Source organism: Sturnus vulgaris, chromosome 13 (genome assembly GCF_052056855.1).
Source record: "Sturnus vulgaris isolate bStuVul1 chromosome 13, bStuVul1.hap1, whole genome shotgun sequence".
In the NCBI taxonomy this organism is placed as follows: Eukaryota; Metazoa; Chordata; class Aves; order Passeriformes; family Sturnidae; genus Sturnus; species Sturnus vulgaris.
The window spans coordinates 1072944-1090663 of NC_142255.1; the positions used below are offsets into that span (position 1 = coordinate 1072944).

General features: G+C 56.4%; 3 protein-coding genes across 6 annotated transcripts in view; 2 read left to right on the forward strand and 1 right to left on the reverse strand.

The window, feature by feature from the left end:
• Positions 1-9761, forward strand: part of CSNK1G1 (casein kinase 1 gamma 1) — a 106648-nt gene extending 96887 nt beyond the window's left edge. For 2 of the 3 annotated variants that reach the window (XM_088172293.1, XM_088172292.1), the window contains 3 exons: positions 1266-1372; positions 3527-3550; positions 6471-9761. In XM_088172293.1, coding sequence (XP_088028419.1) covers positions 1266-1372; positions 3527-3550; positions 6471-6525 — 186 coding nt within the window. In that variant the 3' untranslated portion in view covers positions 6526-9761. The remainder of the gene's footprint in view (positions 1-1265; positions 1373-3526; positions 3551-6470) is intronic. The other variant, XM_088172294.1, reaches the window with a different exon arrangement.
• Positions 9762-11038: 1277 nt separating this feature from the next.
• PPIB (peptidylprolyl isomerase B) lies at positions 11039-13085 on the forward strand. The gene is made up of 5 exons (XM_014890010.2): positions 11039-11218; positions 11732-11845; positions 11980-12073; positions 12456-12640; positions 12754-13085. Exons 1-5 carry the CDS (start codon positions 11063-11065, stop codon positions 12874-12876), a joined length of 672 nt encoding a protein of 223 aa, XP_014745496.1. The 5' UTR covers positions 11039-11062; the 3' UTR covers positions 12877-13085.
• Positions 13086-13235: 150 nt separating this feature from the next.
• On the reverse strand, positions 13236-17464 carry SNX22 (sorting nexin 22). 2 transcript variants are annotated; one of them, XM_014889983.2, is made up of 6 exons: positions 17271-17456; positions 14374-14457; positions 14178-14282; positions 13989-14083; positions 13773-13849; positions 13236-13643 (listed from the first exon to the last, which is right to left on the reverse strand). In XM_014889983.2, exons 1-6 carry the CDS (start codon positions 17403-17405, stop codon positions 13501-13503), a joined length of 639 nt encoding a protein of 212 aa, XP_014745469.1. In that variant the 5' UTR covers positions 17406-17456; the 3' UTR covers positions 13236-13500. The 2 variants fall into 2 exon arrangements, with proteins under 2 accessions (XP_014745469.1, XP_088028943.1); XM_088172817.1 differs by having other exon boundaries at positions 13351-13643; positions 13773-13846; positions 17271-17464.
• Between the last annotated feature and the right edge of the window lie 256 nt (positions 17465-17720).

Sequence of the window (17720 nt, forward strand, 5' to 3'; positions counted from 1 at the left end):
TTTACAAACCCCCAGGGGCAGCCAGTCTTGGTGCCTCTCCAGAGGGTGAAATTGGCTGTAGCAGGAAGTCCAGAGTGGGAGCTGGAATAGCAGAGGAGAGCACATCTTGGCTTGGCAAACAAAATGTGGCAGAAACTCCACCGCCATAGCAGCAGCTGCAGGGTGTCCCAGCAGTCACTGGGTGCTGGGTTAAAGTGCAGCGAAAAAGCCCCAGGCAGCAGCAGAAAACAACCAGCTGCGCCTTGGTAGTCACCACACACAGCCAAGAGATGTGCCCTCCAGAGAGAGGGAGGGGCTCAGGGTCCCGGTTTTTCCCCTGAAGCACCCAAAGAGATGGTGAGGGTCCTTTCCAGTGCAATCAGATGTTAATAAGGTCCCAGTTCTTATGAGCAAAGGTTCACCCACTGTAAGGAAGAAGCAGTACGGGGGGGGCTGGACTCCACAGTGGCAGTGAATTCTCCCAGCAGTAGCAGCAACTCAAACGTTCCCCTCTGATCTTAGAGAGCAAGGGATGAGTTTGGCCTGCCTAGCCAAAATCTGGCAGTATCTCTGCCTTTCCCAAGAGATAAGCCCCCAGCTAAGAGAGTAGCCACCTGCATGCTTTCCCCTCCTTCCCCACTTATTTTGTCTCTTAAGTACTGGTCTCTGTTGCCTCTTAGGCAAATTCCCTGAGAGAAAGGAAAAAAAAGAAAATCCTAATCTCCAGTAGTGGAGCTGCTGGGAGCTGGTGAGCTGGATGGTTATCCCTGTAATGGAAAAGCTGGAGTGAGCCATCATTGCAGGTGTGAGGCAAAGTGAGATGAGAGACTGCGTCAGTAGCTTTGGGTGGAGGACATAGTTTGCAAAATCGGCTGTGTAAGGAATGAGACTTAAGGATTGAGGCTTCTCCCCAGAGTACAGGCAGCAGGACTGAGCTGCTCACCTGTGAAAATGTCAGGAGAAAACAATCAGCATCATACAGCTCGTGTATGTAGATAGGGCTGGTAATCAGTGCTCACGCCAGTGCCTGCATTCCCAGAGGGGCCTCTCAGTGCCAAGTCGTGTGCTGGGAACAGGTGTGTGAGTTAGGGAGCACATACACAGGCCCCTGCCTGCTGCTCTGCTTTGGCTGCTGCAGCCTGAAGACTCCAAGACACCCACAAAACTTGGTAGCCTCCTGAGAAGGTGCAAAGAGACAGGAGCAAATGTTTATTCCTCAGATTTCCCATTGCCTCAGCAGCCCTTGCCAGGGAGCCTCGCAAACGGGGTGTTCCTTTGTGTTGCAGGTGGTGAGCTCAACCAACGGGGAGCTGAACGTGGATGACCCAACAGGAGCACACTCCAACGCACCCATCACAGCGCAGGCGGAGGTGGAGGTGGTGGAGGAAGCTAAGTACGTTTGCTTTATAACAGGCTTTCCACTGGTTGGTCATTATCCTTCTCTTGGAAGCGAGTGGGGACATTTTTCTGTGACAAAGTCCTCAATGCTCGTGTCCCATGCCCTTTTCCTTGCATATTGCTGCTTTTGTGCATGGTGCCTTCAGTGCTGCTGCTGCTGCTGCTTCTCTTTGACACTTGTCATGCCTGGAGAACATAACTCTTACTCAGAGCATGTATTGCCAGATATACATTCCTGTAACACAGATACCAAAATACCGGGAGCTGATATCAGGAATCCCGGTGAGCATCCCCCATTGCAGAGGGAGAACACACTGTGTGCTCTTGTGAGTGTAGGAGTAGTTTGAGCACAGCTCAGCAAAGAGATCATTGGTCTGAGTTGTCACTTCATTTCTGGCTGTGAGAGGTGGGTCCCAGGTATCCAGAACAGTCTGGAAGTAACTCTTGCACAGATGGGTAGTTCTCCCTGGGGGTTCTCTTGGTCCAGCCCTGAGAAACTGAGTGAGAAGCAGCTTGTGGAGGAGAAAGTGCTCCCTCTAAGATGACTTCTCCTGTAGCTTGTGGTCATTTTAACTCCTGTCCTGCATCTGGCACCATCCTGTCACCTTTTGCACCTTCTCGCCACCTCTGAACGAAACCAGGACCTGTCACTGCAGAGTCACCGTGGAGTTTTGGCACTCCCCAAGCGAGGGGCCAATTGGCCCAGGGCTGCCTTTGAACTGGTCAGTGCTGAGACATGGCCCAGCTGCCTGGTTATTATTTGACTGGGTGATACTGGTGCCACTTGGCCCCCATTGTTTGCCTCAATCTTTGTGGGCACTTCTGTATGAAGAAGAAAAGTGGCAAATGCAAGAAAGGGTGTATGGATAGAAAAGGTCCCTAGGTATGTCATCTGTGCTGTTTGTCCTGAAGGTATTCTGCTCTCCATTCCCAAATCCCTTGGGGATTGCACGTGTATGGGATCTTGCTCACTGGTAGCTGGCCTGGCCTTGATCCCAGCAGCCACAGACACACCTCCTCCCAGCCCAAGAAGCCTCGGATTTGGTGCAGGCTCCTCACCAAGCTGGGACGATGGGGAAGATCTTGAAGAGCAACTTCCAGAATGGGCAACATACCTCTTAGATATGGCTGTGGCTGACAGAGACCACCAGTTTGGCATCATGGGCTCTGAAGAGGGTCTCCCCAGGCATGTGGCTCCTAGGATGGGGCAGATTGTCAGCCTCAACAGTTCTGATCCAACAGCCCAATGTAAGGAAGAACCGGGAACGTCTCCAGCTCATGTTTGTGCAGTGAGGCCAGGTCCAGGCCCCACTCTGTGTACAGGGGAGACATCAAGCCAGGTGGGAAGGAGCTGTGCCACCCAGGCCTTATCCCACAGCATATGGAGCTGTAGTGTCTCTCTCCAGCCCTTGTTTGTGTGCTCCCAGATTGGTTTTGGAGGTGCTGGGAAGCAGAGCATAAGCTGCCTTGCACTGACAGGTTTGAAGTCTCTTGTAATTCCTAAGGAGAGATTGCTTCACTCTGCTTGCCACAGGGAGGGCTTTGTCTTTCCTTACCTCTCTGATCACAAATCCCCTCAGGCACACAAGAAGGGCAAAGGACTTTGGGATTCTGCTCTGCAGAAAAGGGTGCCAGAGAGACCTGGCAGGAGCTGGAGCTGGAGCTGGGCTCTGTGTTTTGAGACGATGTGCAGTAGTGGGATGGGTTTTCCCTGGCACTCCATGGACAGAGCCATGCCAATGCTTCTGCTTGGAGTGTGCTGGAGAAAAGGTCTGGATTCTGGCAGTGGGTGTTGCTGGAGGGCATGTCTCAGGTGTAGATCCATCATCAGGCTCTTCTGCTGCTGGAGCTGCAGGGGACAAGAACTGATGGTGATCCAGAGTCCCTTTCTGATCCCAGCTCCAGATAAGAACCTGAGGGGTCTGGTGCCTCCGTGGAAAATGGGTGTTTGTCAGAGGCCTTGCTCCCCGTGGAAGAGGTGGTGAGGGCAGAGTGGTGTGAGTGCTGGGGCGGGCGGCGGGCAGGCCTGGTGTGTGTCTGCCGCTCTGCACTGCATGTTTGCATGGCTGCAGTGACTCGCTTCCATCCCACCTCTGTGAACTAATCGCTCTTTCTTCCTTTCTGTGTTTTTTCTCTATACTCTCTGTAGCTGCCTGAAAATGCTCAACTTGTGGTGAGTCCCTCTCTCCAGTCCACATGCAAGGGGGAGCGGACCAGACTATACTGGGGTTGGCAAAACCAAACCCACCAAACACTAAAAAGGCACAAAGTCAAAGCCAACCCAGAGCTGTTTTGATTTTAGGATCATTTGCACTATTGGGGAGGGCATGGGCTATGTGCGACCGGCCACACTAGGCTGAGGGATTCGGCTGATCTCTGAACGAATGGATGCAAAATCAGATTTTAATCCTTTCCTATTTGGCTTTCCATCTTCCCCAAACGTCTACGTCCGTGAGCAGATGATGCCTGATGGAGTTGGGCAGAGTCAGGCCTAGGCTGGCTGGGCCTCTTGCGGGAATTCCTCACACAGACGATTACAAAGGGAAAACCCTGCACCAACTGTTGAGGAAAGGGGCCAGATGCTTCCTTGGAAAGTCTCATCTTGGAGAAGCAGAGGCCAGAGAGGATGGAAGGACAAGGCCAGGGAGTCCTCCTTAGTAACAGAGCCCCTACTAGAGAGGGTAGCTGGGAGGTGGCTCCTTTCCAGCCAACTGAGGGCAGGTGAATAAGCTTCTCCAGGAAAGAAGGGGTGGAAAGGTTGGGATTAGCACTGCTCCAAGCCCAGCTTGGGGCTTTATCAGGGTTTTGAAGCTGCAGCTGTAGTGTCCCAATCTCAGGTTGTCCCGGGAGGTGCCCCTTGGCAAAACCACGTCCCCAGTAAGTGAAGGACCAAGCAGACACTCAGATGAGTTTGTAGGTTCCAGAGTAGGCTGATGGTTGGAAATTGCCACAGAACGAGGGGACCAAGCCCATGTGTGGCGAGGAATATCCTTGTTGGATGGGAGACTGACTCTGCCCTGCTCTGCATAGGCATCGCCTCCAATACCTCTGGCACCTCTGGCTTCTCTGTATGTCATAGTCTGGGGCTGTTCTCTTGGGCATCATCTGCATGCAGAGAGATCACATTCTGTAACTGTCAGCCTGCCTTATCCTTTTATTTTGGTGTTTTGCCTTTGCCTGTCTGAACTGCCAGGACTTCCTTTCCTGAACCCTTCCCTGGACCTCTGAGTAAGAGCCTAAAAAAGACAGTTACAAGGAAAACCAGCCAGAAGTCAGTCAGCTCCCTTTGTTCGGTGTCCAAGGAATTGAGTGCTGCTCAGCCACTTCTTCCCTTACCTGCTGCATGCAAAACCATCTCTCATGCATCCTCCATCCTCTCCCTGTGACGTCTCCCTTACTCACCATCGCAGAAGCCATGAAGGAAGGTGGCTACTGTGGGAGAGAAATACTGCAACAGGCTAAAGCAGGAGATGGGGGCAGATGGCCCGGGACAACAGAATGCCAGAGCAGTCCTGGGGCAGGGGTTCCAGCCTGGGACAGGGGTGCTGAGGTGGCAGAAGAACACCTCAGGATGGATGGGCAGCAATGGAAGCATCACTTGACCTGCAAGGACAAGAGCTTTGCATTTCTCCTCATCCCACCACTATATTGGGCCTAGAGACCAATCATGGACTTCAGTCTGTGCAGTGGGAGGGGTCCCTCCTCCTGGGGAGCTGTGGGAGCTCTCCATGTCACAGGGAGAGTTGTTTGTTCTGCCAAGCAGTCGATGTGTGCTGGCAGGCTCAGCTCATGGCACGTTGTGCTCACCCATTGCTTTTGCACCCCAGAGTAAGGCTTGTGCACCCAGGGACAAGCATCTGGGTGAGAGTTCCTCCAGCTCTGAGAGGACAGGGGTGTAAAGCTGACATTACAGTGAAAAATAGTTTGGAGAAGATGTTAGAGTGGTTTGGAATGTTTTTAGCCTACAACAGATGGTTATAGGAAAAAATGGTCTTTGCATCCTCATGTTTGCCTGCCAGAGCTCAGAGAGCATTTGAACAACATTCTCAGGCACATGGTTGGATTCTTGGGGCTGTCCTGTGCAGAGCTAGGAGTTGGACTCGATGATACTTGTGGGTCTCTTCCAACTCAGGATCTTCTAAGACTCGGTGGTCTACTCTGGTTGCTTATCCAGGCATCCCTTCCAGCAGCCTGAAAGAGCAATCTTCCAACATCACCTGGGCTTCTCAGGGGATGGCTGTCCCAGCAGATGGAGAAAGACACGTAGCTTGGGAAAACTGACACAGATGTGCAGAGCATTCCTGACAGTGGGCTGAGGGTAATTCAATGCCAAAGAATTCTGTAGGAAGCCAGGAGGAGTATAGGATCTGGACGGCTACTCCCAGTGTATCCCACAGGGAACCCACCGCTCCTCACGGTTCAGCTGTGTTGGGCCTTTCTCCCCCCACCTCAGCCTCCACTCTCCATCCTTGCTACCCCTAATCCTGTGCACCACCCTCACATCAGATGGGGGAAGAAGCAGGGGTTCTGCATCCCAATGCTGAATGATTGATCTAAGGTGGAAGCTCTGGTGAAAGGTTCAGTAAAGAAACCTGGTCCCTGAGCCGAGGTCTCTTTGGAACTTGTTTTTTTAGTGAACAGTGGTGAAAACCGTGTGTCTCGTGGCTGGGAAAAACTGCCAGAGCTCACCATCCCAGTCCACTTCCTCTGGGATGGGACAGAGGGAGTGGAGCACCTGGGTCCCTGCTTTACCGCTTTCCCAGATGGCTCCTTGTGTTTCAGTGGAGCCTGAGCAGGAGAAGCCCGGCTGGGAGGGAGAAGCCTGGCTGGCACTCTGGGGCCTGGCAGTGGGACACCCCAGCTGGCTGTGGCTGGTCTCCCAGTCCGGGCTGGTGGTGTCATCCACCCACCAGCACCTGCCCCCCATCCCGGCAGTGTGGTGGGGCCCGGGCCGGGCAGGCAGAGATGCTGTTGCATGAGAACAAGCAGGGGGGATGGCGGGGACATCACAGGGACAGTGCAGACACATCACGGGGACATCACAGGCTGCCAGGCAAGGGGCTGACTCTCCCTCCTTGTCCTTTGTGCCTCAGGTGCTGCTGCTTCTTTAAGAGGAAACGGAAGAAGACAGCTCAGCGTCACAAGTGACCGGTGCCTCCTTGGCCTTGCAGGAACCACCACGCCTGCAGCTCCTGCCCTGTCTCACTGGAAGGGGCTTCTCTTTAGGAGGGAAGAGGAGGAGGCATAGGAGGAAGAGAGAAAAACGAAAACAAACAAACAAAAAAATCCAAGTGACATTTTAAACCAAAAAGAGAAGAAAACGTTCCAAAACAAACCACTCTGGGGTAGATCTGCTGAACGGTTTCCCTCATTCACTCCAAGCCTGAAGCTCCTTTTGGGACCAGGACTGTGGCTGGCTCAGGTCTTGGTCGCCCTGGGAGGGGGGCTGGCTGGCTGACCCACCTTCCTGTTGTTTACGGCAAAGGCATCGCGTTGATGCAAACCTGAGGACTGTGCTTAGTTCCTGCTCACTTTCCTCCCCTCCCTCCCCTGCACTCTGCTCCTCTGTCTTCCTCCCTCCTGAATTAAGTGAAGAAATTCCATAGGCTCAATTGGCTGTGGAGAGGGCAGGAGGATGCGGGTAGGAGAAGGGCCTGACTGCTACAGCAGGAAGAGACAGGTTCTCTCTGTGGCTCCTTGGGAACAGTTACACTGTAATGTGCAAGCTGTGAGAAATTTGCAATCTACTGTTCCAATTAGGGGTTTTTTTCTGGCTCCCTTGACACCTCTCCCCTCTGACAGTAACAGAGCAGTGTGGATTGTTTTAAAGAAGCTGACGTCGTTGCACTTTTTATTATTTTTAACATTTACAGATGCACATTGTATCTGTGGATCTCTGCATGGCCATGCCAGCACAGGCAGACATCCAGCAAGGAGGATGGTGGGGTGCACGGAAATGCCCTTGAGTGGGGATGTCCACAACCCTTGTGCCAGTCTGGGGATCCTGATGCCCACCTTGGGCCGCACGCTGAGGAAAGCATACTTGAATTTCCAATCACCCTTCCTAGCTGCCAGGAAATGTCCTCTCCATGGTTTCCTACACCATGCCTGACCCAGCTAGCCGGGGGATGCAAGACTGATGCCCAGCGTGGGCTGGAGGGAGCAGCATGGGGTTTGCCAAGCTGGAGAAATTTGTGCTGGTTTAAGAGGTAGATCAGGATTGAGGTTCCTGAGAAACAGCCATTTCCTGAAGCGTGGGCATTTCTTGGTGTGAGCGGCCAGGCAGCCTTCCTAAATCCCTCCTTGGGGTGGTTGGGAACCTTCTGCAAGGATATATTAGTGGGAGCAAAGCATCCCCAGCAGGGGAAAGGATACTTCATGCCTTAACACTGATCCCATCTCCCGATGGTCAGATAGATTTGACTAGAATCGCCTTCACATCCTCTCTGTGAGCATGGGGCAGGTGCAAGTCCACCCACACCATCCCACCCCTGGAGCAGCCACGGTTTTCCTGCACCACTTTGAGCAAAACCAGTATCAAGGAAAGGGCTTGGGGTGCTTTGCACACCCAGAAAAAAGTGAAATCTTGCATCCAACTGCAGCGTTTCCCAAATTGGAGGAGATGAGGCTGCCAGCGGTTACTGAAGAGGTGGCAGAGCTGTGGGAGAACTTGAGCAGCTTTGGGGAGATTATAAGTAGGTTTGTTCGACTTTGTCCTTCCACGTGTGACCAGATCAGGCTGGAATGGTTCACTTGTCATAAACTTGGGCCTGGCTTACCCCAAAAACCTGGAGAGCATGAAGGGAGGAAAGGGAGACACTAGATCTCATTATTGTTTATTCGATTTAATGTTAATCTGTGTAGCTTGGAGTTCACAGAGCAACATTGCCAGAAGATTCAGTTTCCCTGGCTGGGTAGGAGCATGCTTAGAGGGCAGGAGATCAGCCTGGGCAGTGAGCTCTGGGCTTGCTCTTCATGCATTCTTGAGTCAGGCAGACACTGGTGTGGTGCCAGGGTGGAAAAGCCTCCCTCCTGGCCAGGATCCCTGCAGGGCATCTCTTCTCCATTCTCTGCTGCATTCTCTCCATGCCTTATCCCACTGAGCACGATGGAGGTGCAGAGCCCTCGGCTCAGGCATGCACCTTCTCCCCCCTTAGCAAAGCGCTTTCCTCCGGCCGGTCCCTGGGCTGGGGCAGGAACAGGGCAGGAAGGGCCTCACTCACCTCGCACAGGCACATGCCTGCATGCGGCCCTGTCCCCTCCTGCCGCAGGGAGGACACAGCCGTGGGTACATACCACCTTTCTCTTTCCAAACTCCTCCGCTGCCAGTGGCTCCCAGAAGCCACGTCTCTGGCACAGGTATTCCTCTCTCTGCTGTAGGAAACCATGGTTTGGCATCTTGGGAGGGGGGGTCCAGGGGCACAGGCGCTCCCCAGGGAGCCACCCTGGCTGCTGCCGATGGAGCTGGGCCCTGAGACACTTCTGTTGCTGCCCTCCCAAGCCCCACTAAGTGCCTGTCACCAGAACTCAATTCCTTCTGCATCTCCTGCCGTGTTTGGTCATTCCTCGCTGCCTCCACTCAAGGAGCAGCTTGTAGTTGCAGCATATATAAGTGTTTGCAGGGTGAGGGAGGGCGGGGGGCGGGTAAAGGGGCCATCTCAACAGGTTTTGTTTCTAAATGTTTTTGGTTTCTTTTGTTCCACTGTTTTTTTGGAGGTTTGTTTTTTGGTTTTTTTAAAGTGAATGTATTTGATCGTTTAGAAACTTTCCTGACCTTGTTTTTAAGTGGGTTGGTTTGAAAGCTGTTTCATGGTGACCCACTACAGCTTCTCTCCGGAGATACGGTGTTCTTTTAATCCTACAATGATGTGTTTGTAGGGGAGGACTGTCCCCCCACGGCATGCTGGTAATGCTCACTTGTACCAAGCCCTCTTGCACTATAATTGTATGGTGGACTCTTCAAAAAAAAAGGGCAAAGATGTGGGGTGGCTTTTTAACAAAAAAATTTTTAAAAAATTAAATAAAGCAGGTTACCAGCAAGTCCTGTGCTTGAGGGAACCACTGTCCCCAGGGAGCTGTGAGGTGACAAGGAGATGCAGCCAGACTGAGCCAGCCGTGCTGTGGTAGGATGTAGGGCATTAACCTGAGCAATCCCTCCTCTCCTTGCCGGGAGTGGTCGGTCGGCAGCCAGGAGAGCCCAGGCAAGGGGAGGGCTCTTGGGGGCTCCCAGCACAGGTGCCTCTGACGTGGCTCTCAGCCCACCAACGTTGCGATGCAGTCTTCTGAGGTATCAAGTGAGATGATTTTTTTTTTTTTCAATAAAACATTGCACTGCTGCATTGTTCTCCATTAATAGAAGTATTTATTACCTCAGCCTGACCATGGCACTTGTGTTTTGTCTTCCTTTGTCTCTTCTGGGCACCTGTGTGTCCCCTTGTGGGGGACAACACATGGGTGGGACCTTCTCAACACTTCATGCTTTGCAGACATACAGAGTTAGGCCAAGGCATGGTGGCACTGATTTCCCTTCTCCATGAACCCACACATTCCCACTTCAGGCATCCTGGAGTGCAGGATTCCTTGTCCTGAGGAAGCCCTTGAGAAGCGACTGTAGGGAGAGGGGTACTGGGACCTATCTTCCTGGCAAGGCTGTGGGATAAAAACGAAGGAAGGAGTGAGAGAAGCCCTAATGCCTCTTAAATACCAGGAGAGGCTAAGCTGGAAACACACAGGGTTTTCTGTGGTGTTGCAGATGCCTATGTTCAGCTTAGCATCATCACTGAAGGTGTCACTGCCCATGGCAGGGGTTACACGTGTAAAGATCCCTTTGAACCCAAACCAGTCTGTGATTGCAAATCCTGGAGTTACTTGAACATGTGGGAATTAAGTTTTCATCAAGTCTAGGTCAGTGTCAATCCCCAAAAAGATAAATCTCAGAGGTGGAGATGTGGGTTCCAAGGGCCAGAGAGGGGACCTTTGAAGTCTCCACGTGTCCCCAGACAAATTTTTGGGAACAGGAAATGAAAGCTCATGCTCAAAATGCTTCATGTAAAGCTGGAAATTAGGGGAAAAAATGTCACAAGAGAGATCCCAGTGTGGAGCAGGTTCCAAGCGTGGTAACATTTTGGGTCAGGTGCAAGTGTATCTGAGTGAGTGCAATGCCAGCTGTTCTCAAAGGTGCTTTGGCTCTCGGGGGACATCTCTTCAACGCAACTGCTCAGACATTGACCCGCAGCCATTTAGCTCGCCGGAGGCTCGTCTCGTCCTCCTGCCGCGAGCAGGGACACCGAGCGGTCACCGGCTTCGGGTGCTCGATGTTCCCCTGCCCCGGGGACCGAGACCACAGCGGAGACACAGCGGGGACGCGGCGGAACAGCCCTGGCTTGTCTCAGCTCCCGCCCTCCGGCCGCGCCCATTGGCCATCGCCACCCTCGGTCCCGCCCCTCTCCCGCCTCCTCCCCCTCCATGGCCAATCATCGCGGCCTTCCGCTCCTGATTGGCAGAGCCGCGGCCGCCCCGCGAGGGGCAACGTGGCATACGCCTGCGCCCGGCCCGGCCGGAAGGTGCTACCTTCCCCCCCCTGTGACCGCGGTTGGTCGCGCCCAGGCGGGCGGAGCGGGCGGACGAGCGGCGCGGGCGGTACCAAGACGCGGTGCGGGTGGGGGTGCGCGGCGGGCGTGGCCGGATGCCGGCGGCGCGGCGGGCGCTGTGGCCGGGCTGCGAGCGGCGCAGGATGAAGGTGCTGGTGGCGGCGGCGGCGCTGGGCGCGGCCCTCCTGCTCCTGCTGCCCGCAGCCTCCCGCGCCGACGAGCGCAAGAAGGGACCCAAGGTCACCGCCAAGGTCGGGCGGACCGAGGCGGGGCCGGCGGGGGGGGGGAAGAGGGACGACTGGGAAAGACTTCGTGTTGGGGCGAGGGAGACCTGGGGAAGGGGGAGTTGAGGTGAGGGGCCCTGGATGGGCTGGAGGAGTCTGGGATTGAGGGGGCCCAGACCGAGAGGGTGGGGTAAGGCCGTGAGGGAGGGAGGGTCCAGTGTGGGGGGTGTCGGGGGCACCTGAAAATGGGGAGGAGGCCTGGGGGCAGCTTGGCCCAACTCTGGGGAAGCCGACTGGGGAGGAGGGGCGGGGCTGAAGGCCTGGGCTCGGGAGAGGGGGACGGGATCCAGCTGGGGTGAGTTGTTAGGCTGCTAGGGGGGGATGCAGCCAGGAAAGTGGGGCACCAACTAACCTCACCTAGTGAGGTTTTGGGCCTGGTTGGAGTTGGTGAGTTGGACTTTGGGGGGTGGATGGATGGGTCCAGAAAGGTGAGTCTGGATCCCCTGATCCCCCCAACCTTCCTCCACCCCTCCCCCCAAGGTGTTCTTCGACCTGCGGATCGGTGAGGAGGATGTGGGCCGTGTTGTCATCGGACTTTTTGGCAAAACAGTGCCCAAGACGGTGGAGAACTTCATGGCCTTGGCCACCGGAGAGGTGAGGGGCCCATGGTGCCCTGGGTCTCACCTGCCCCAGCTCGGGTCCTGCATGGTGCCCTGGGGCAGCACTGGGGCCACAATGCTCTGGTGTGTCCTTTCACCTCACTCCATATTCTCCCTCCACACCTCCAGAAAGGATTTGGTTTCAAGGGCAGCAAGTTCCACCGTGTGATCAAAGACTTCATGATCCAGGGAGGAGATTTTACCCGCGGCGATGGCACTGGAGGTAACGTGGCAGATCCAAGCCACTGTCTTGGAGTGAGACAGTGGCCACAATTCCAACCACTGCAAGGCCCTGGGACCAGTGTAAAGCTGGAGCTTGGTGGAAACAAATGGGCATGGAGCTCAAAAAGAAATAGCCTTGGAGCAGAGCTGAGTGCTGGGGTAACTGGGGTGCTGGGAGCCTCCTGCTCCAGTCCGTTGGCATGAGGCCCCTGCCCAGTTCCTGGGGTGCTCCCAGCTCCGTGCAGCAGCCCATGTCTAATGTATCTCTGTGGCATCAGTGCTAGCCCCTGCTCTGGACTTGCTCATTCCCCCACCCGGCTTGTGTTGGAGCTACCTCACCATCACTGACATATTCCACTATGGCTTTTTGTCCCCACGTTTAGGAAAAAGCATCTACGGGGACCGTTTCCCTGATGAGAACTTCAAGCTGAAGCATTATGGGCCAGGCTGGGTGAGCATGGCCAACGCTGGCAAGGACACCAACGGCTCCCAGTTCTTCATCACCACCGTGAAGACACCGTGGCTGGACGGGAAGCACGTGGTGTTCGGCAAAGTGCTGGAGGGCATGGTGAGGGACGGGAGAGGGAAAGGGGTCGGTGCTCTGGGGAGAACAGGAGCGGGCAGGCCTTGGCCAAGCTGGCTCTGCCCACGTGTCCCACTTTCACACTCTGCTCCACCCAGGACGTGGTGCGGAAGGTGGAGAACACAAAGACAGACAGCCGGGACAAGCCCCTCAAGGATGTCACCATCATCGACTGCGGCACCATCGAGGTGGAGAAGCCGTTCGCCATCGCCAAAGAGTGAGGGGACCAGGCCCTGCGGGGCTATGAGGGGCTGTGGAATGGGGGCTGCCGTGCTTCCCCTGCCCTGGGGCCACTGGGTCCTGCTGTGTCCCAGTGCCTGGCCCGTCTCCGTGTTGCCTCTCAGCCACTGGGGACAGGGCACAGGCTGTTCTTCCATCACTTTTGTAAGAAGCACATGCACCAATAAATGTGACCAATGTGTTTTTTAAAGAGCTGCCTCTCCTGCCTTCAGATGTACCCCAGCCTTCCAGCCCCCCTTCCAACCTTCCTTCTTCCACATCTCATCCAGCTGGGAGCAGTGCCACAGTTGGCCCTGAGTTTGCTTTGCAGAATTCCACAGCATAGCACTTTGCCACTTAGTCAAACTGAGGAGATTTATTGCACCAAAGCCTGGATGCAGAGAGGATTTCCAGCACCATTCATCCAGAGGCTCGTACTGTAAGCCCGAAACAGCAGAGAGGAAAGGCAGAGCTCCTGCTCTGCCAAAAAAAGGCACTTTGTACCGTGGTGGGGAGAGCAGTTCCAACATCCCTTTGCCTTCTCCCCCTGGCCCCTTGGGTTGTCTCACCATTTCCCTGCCCTAGCCCAGCAGGGAGGAGCTTGTTTCACCACAAGGATCTTTTCCTCACCACTCCATCCCTGGGTCCTGGGTGGGTGTCTGGGAGCTCATCATTCCAGAGGCTTGGGGTGCTGCCTGGCTGGGGACACGGCTCAGGGGGAGGTAGAGGCCCTGTAGGACCCCACTGAGGATGGTGTTAGGGAGCATGTCTGCGAGGAAATGGGGGTGCTGTAATAGTTTGTTCCCTCCTGGGCCCCATTAAAGGAGAAGCACCTTTGTAGGGCCCAGAAGAACCTTTTAGAGGTTTTGGAGACCTGCTCCATGGCCCTGCTCCTTACCAGTGCTGCGTGGCCGCACATAGGGATCCGAGCAGAAGCTGACAATGGGGCGCTGGGACGGCAGGAGTCTGGTGCTGCTGTGGAAGAGGGAACATCAGCCCTCAGCCTGTCCCCACCATCCTCAATCCCATATACTCAGGGTGCCTAACACGGGGCAGGGGACAATCCCGGTGCTATGTAAGATAATCCTGGTGCTGGTAGAACTCATCTACTCACGGAGGGGTGCTGGCCTTGGGATTCTGCTGGCACTGCCGCACCTTCAGGAAGTCCAGGACATCTTGGGGCAGCTCCTTGTTGTGGTACAGCACACCCTGCAATGTCCCAGGGGGGTCAGCACCCCAAAAACCCATTCCAAACCCACCTCACCCCTAAAACCCCACCCTGAACCTGCCGTACACTCCTCACCTGCAGGTAGACCTCCAGGCCCTGCCGGCGCTGCTCCAGCACTTTGGGCATCCAGTTGGGAACATGGCGTGGGGGGAAGTCAGGGACTTTGCAGATCTTCTTGATCTGAGGAAGAGTGCGGGGGTATCAGGGCAGGCCACGGAGGATGAGGCCAAGCCTGCCATTGTCCCCTTCCTGCAGGGCTGGGGGCTCTTACCCGCTTGTGCAGTGCCTGGAACTCACTGTAGCGCTTGGTCACTGTGTGCCGCCGGCCATTGCACAGCACCTCCACCCGGAACACCTGCAATGGGAACAGACACTGTGTCCTCCTCATCAGCCCCAGCCTCACCATCCTTGTTTCTCTCATATCTTCATCACCCTTACCACCTTCACCATCCTCACCAGCCCCAGCCCCCTCACCATCTTCATCATCCTCATCAGCCTCACCATCCTTACCAGCCTCCCAGAGGAGGTAAGAGCCACTAACTCACAGACCTGGGAAGGGCACTTGGGACACTCCACCCCCACTTCTCTAGGACAGGCAGAGACCTCCAACCCCCAGCGCAGACCCCCAACACCCCCATGGCCAATGGGGGACACCATGGGACCCGGCAGGACTCCCAAAAAAAAGCAGATGGGACACAATTCTCCCCTCCCGAGGGGAACACAGCAAGGTGTGACAACCCAACCCCCACCAAACCGTACCAGTCAGTTGGGATCCTGGAGCTGGCACATGGGGACATCCTTGGGGTGTGCAGGGACCCCAGGCACATGGGGACGTCAAACCAACAGGACAGAGGGAGACAACCCATCTTTGCCCAAGGCAGGTGAGGCCTCCTAGGGACAGTCGTGGATCTCCACCCTCCAGGGGAAGCCAGGAGAATCCCTTCTTTCCCCAGATGGCCAGAGCAAACCCCCAGACCAGAGGTCCCCCCCCCTCTCCACTCCCCAGGGCCAGTGGGGATCCCTCAGGCCAGGGACAACCCCTGCTTTCAAGGGTGAGGCCCTGAAGCACCTCCATCCCATATTGACACAGGGGAGCCCCCAGGCCAAGATAGAAGGGTAGAGGACCCACCTCAGAAAGGAACCCTGTGGGGACCTCTGCCCAGCACCCCCTGGGCCAGGGACCGCCATCCCCACCCCTTCAAGGGCTTTGTGTCCCCCTTGCCAGAAAGGGATCCATGAGGACAGCTGGGGACATCTCTTCCTCAGGGGAGATGGTCCCATCTGCCCCTCTCTCCCCCCTGCCTCCTCACTTGCCTGGATAGGTGGGACCCCTGGGAGGAGGTAAGTGCTGCTGGGAATCCCCCCAGCACTTGGAGGATGTGGGGACACCCTGGTAGGCACATTAAGACCCCCACACACTCCACCATCCAGGGCAAGCAGGCACCCAGAAACAGACAGGGACCCACGAACACCCTGGGGCCAGGGGGGATCCTTCCAGGTGTAAAGAGTGCTCTGACAAGGATGCCTCAGGGGCACTTGGATCCTGCACTCCTGGGGGAAGAACACATCCCCATCCTGGGTGCACAGGGATATGACAAGGACCCCTTGGGAACAGAGGAGACACCCTCGCCAGTGATGCCCCTTCCCCAGCCCTTCCGGGGTAGAGGGTCACTGTCTGTGCCTCCCTCTAGCCTCAGCAGGGATCCTCTGGTTGCAGGCAGGGACAGCCACTCCTGGGCTTTTCGGGACACCAGGGGAGGAACTTGGGGATATCTCACCCCCAGGGCAGATGGGGGTACCCAAGGCTAGACAGGGAACCTGTAACCCTCTGGGGTCAGAGGGGATTCTCAGGATAGAGGAACACCCCCAATACCAAGGATAGAGGGTGGCCCTTGGGCTACCCCTGGGACAAGTGGTAGTCAGTCCCTAACGCACAAGGAAATACCCGCCCGAGCAGGTGGAGACCCCCGTGGGAGTGACAGCCCCAGGGCAGGCAGGGGCAAGTGGAGGCACCCCTGAGATGTGGAGACCCCTGGGGATAAGGCAGGACCTTGCACCCCTGGAGCGAGAGGGAAGCTGTGGGACAGACACACTCCTGATTTCAAGAGCAGAAGGTGCTCCCAGCAGGGACCCAGGGCAGGCAGAGACCCTTGGGGCAGGTGGGGACCACCCAAGGATACTTGGGGATCTCCAACCCTTGAGGCTGGGACACTTCAGGGTCTCCTGGGGGAACGAGGGGATCTTCAGTCCCAGAGCAGGTGGGGCATCCTGTGGAAGGAAGGGAACCTCCCCCCAGCCATGGGGGCTACAGGGACCTCTCTCCCTTTCAAAGGTAGAGGGTCTGTGCTCCCACCAGCTGCGACCTTCCAGGGACAGGCAGAAGCCTCCAGTCCCGTGGCCCTCCCCAAGGCCGAGATAATCTCACCTTGCCCATGTCCCCCATCCCCTTCTTCAAGGGCAATGGGTCCCCATCGGCAACGACTCCTGTAGGGACCTCCGCCTGGAACCCCTGGGTCAGGGACTCCCCCCCCCCCTCCACGCCGTGTCTGTCAAGGACTCTCCCAGGGGTATTTGGGGTCCTCCAACCCCAGGGCAAAGGACACCTCCATCCTGGGGGCAGACGGCAATACTCGGAGACGAACAGGACACGAGGGAGATGGGACACGCAGAGCCCTCCAGCCCCTGGGTTAGGGTGGAAGCAACCGCCGGGCAGGGAGAGATCGCCGGGGAGAGGTAGAAACCTCCAATCCCCACAGCCAGCGGGGATAGGCGCAGGCAGGATCCCGCACACCCGGGACCAGAGACACCCCCTTTCAAAGATCAGAGTCTGCCACCGGCAGGGACTCCCGAGGGACAGGCAGCGACCTCCACTCCGAAGCCACGTGGAAGACCCCTCGGGCACAGGGAGACAAATCGCCCCTGGAGCATAGGGTGACTCCCCCTTGGGAACTTACGGGCCTCAGGCCCTAGGGCAGCTGGACCCCCCCAGACCAGGGACACCGGCAGGGACCTGCACTCCCGGGCGGGGTGGGGGACGCTTGGGGACAACTGGCGACCTCCAGTTGCCAAAACAAAAGGAGACAGCCTCGTCCACCCTTCGCTGTAGGCAGCCAAACCCCCACCCCAGCGGCAGGGGGACCCCAAGCCCCGCACAGCCCCGTCCCTCACCGTGTGCGCCCGGTCGGGGCTGCGCGCAGCAGCCGCGGGCTCCGCTGCGGCGACGGACACGGCGACGGACACGGCGATCATGGCCCGGGGCACGGGGGGGCCGCGGGCGGGACGGGCCCGGGCGGGACCGCCCATGGCGGGGACACTGTCCCCGAACACCCTGGGACCGATCCTGCCGCCCCAGTCCAGCTCAGGGGGAGGGAGCAGTGGAGACGCCGCAGGGACCCGGTTTACAAGGATAAGGGGAAAAGAAAGAGGGAAGTTAGCAGAAGTTGCCTTTTCTCTTTTTTAACGCAGAAAGGGTATCGGTTTTGATAAAATGCACACGCGAGGCTGGGGAGGGGGAAAAGGGGCAAACCTAGCCCGCGGTACGGTGAGGGGTAGGAGCACCACACCCATAAGAACTCCACCATGGATTTCTGGGGAATGCCACAAAGTGAGATTGCTACA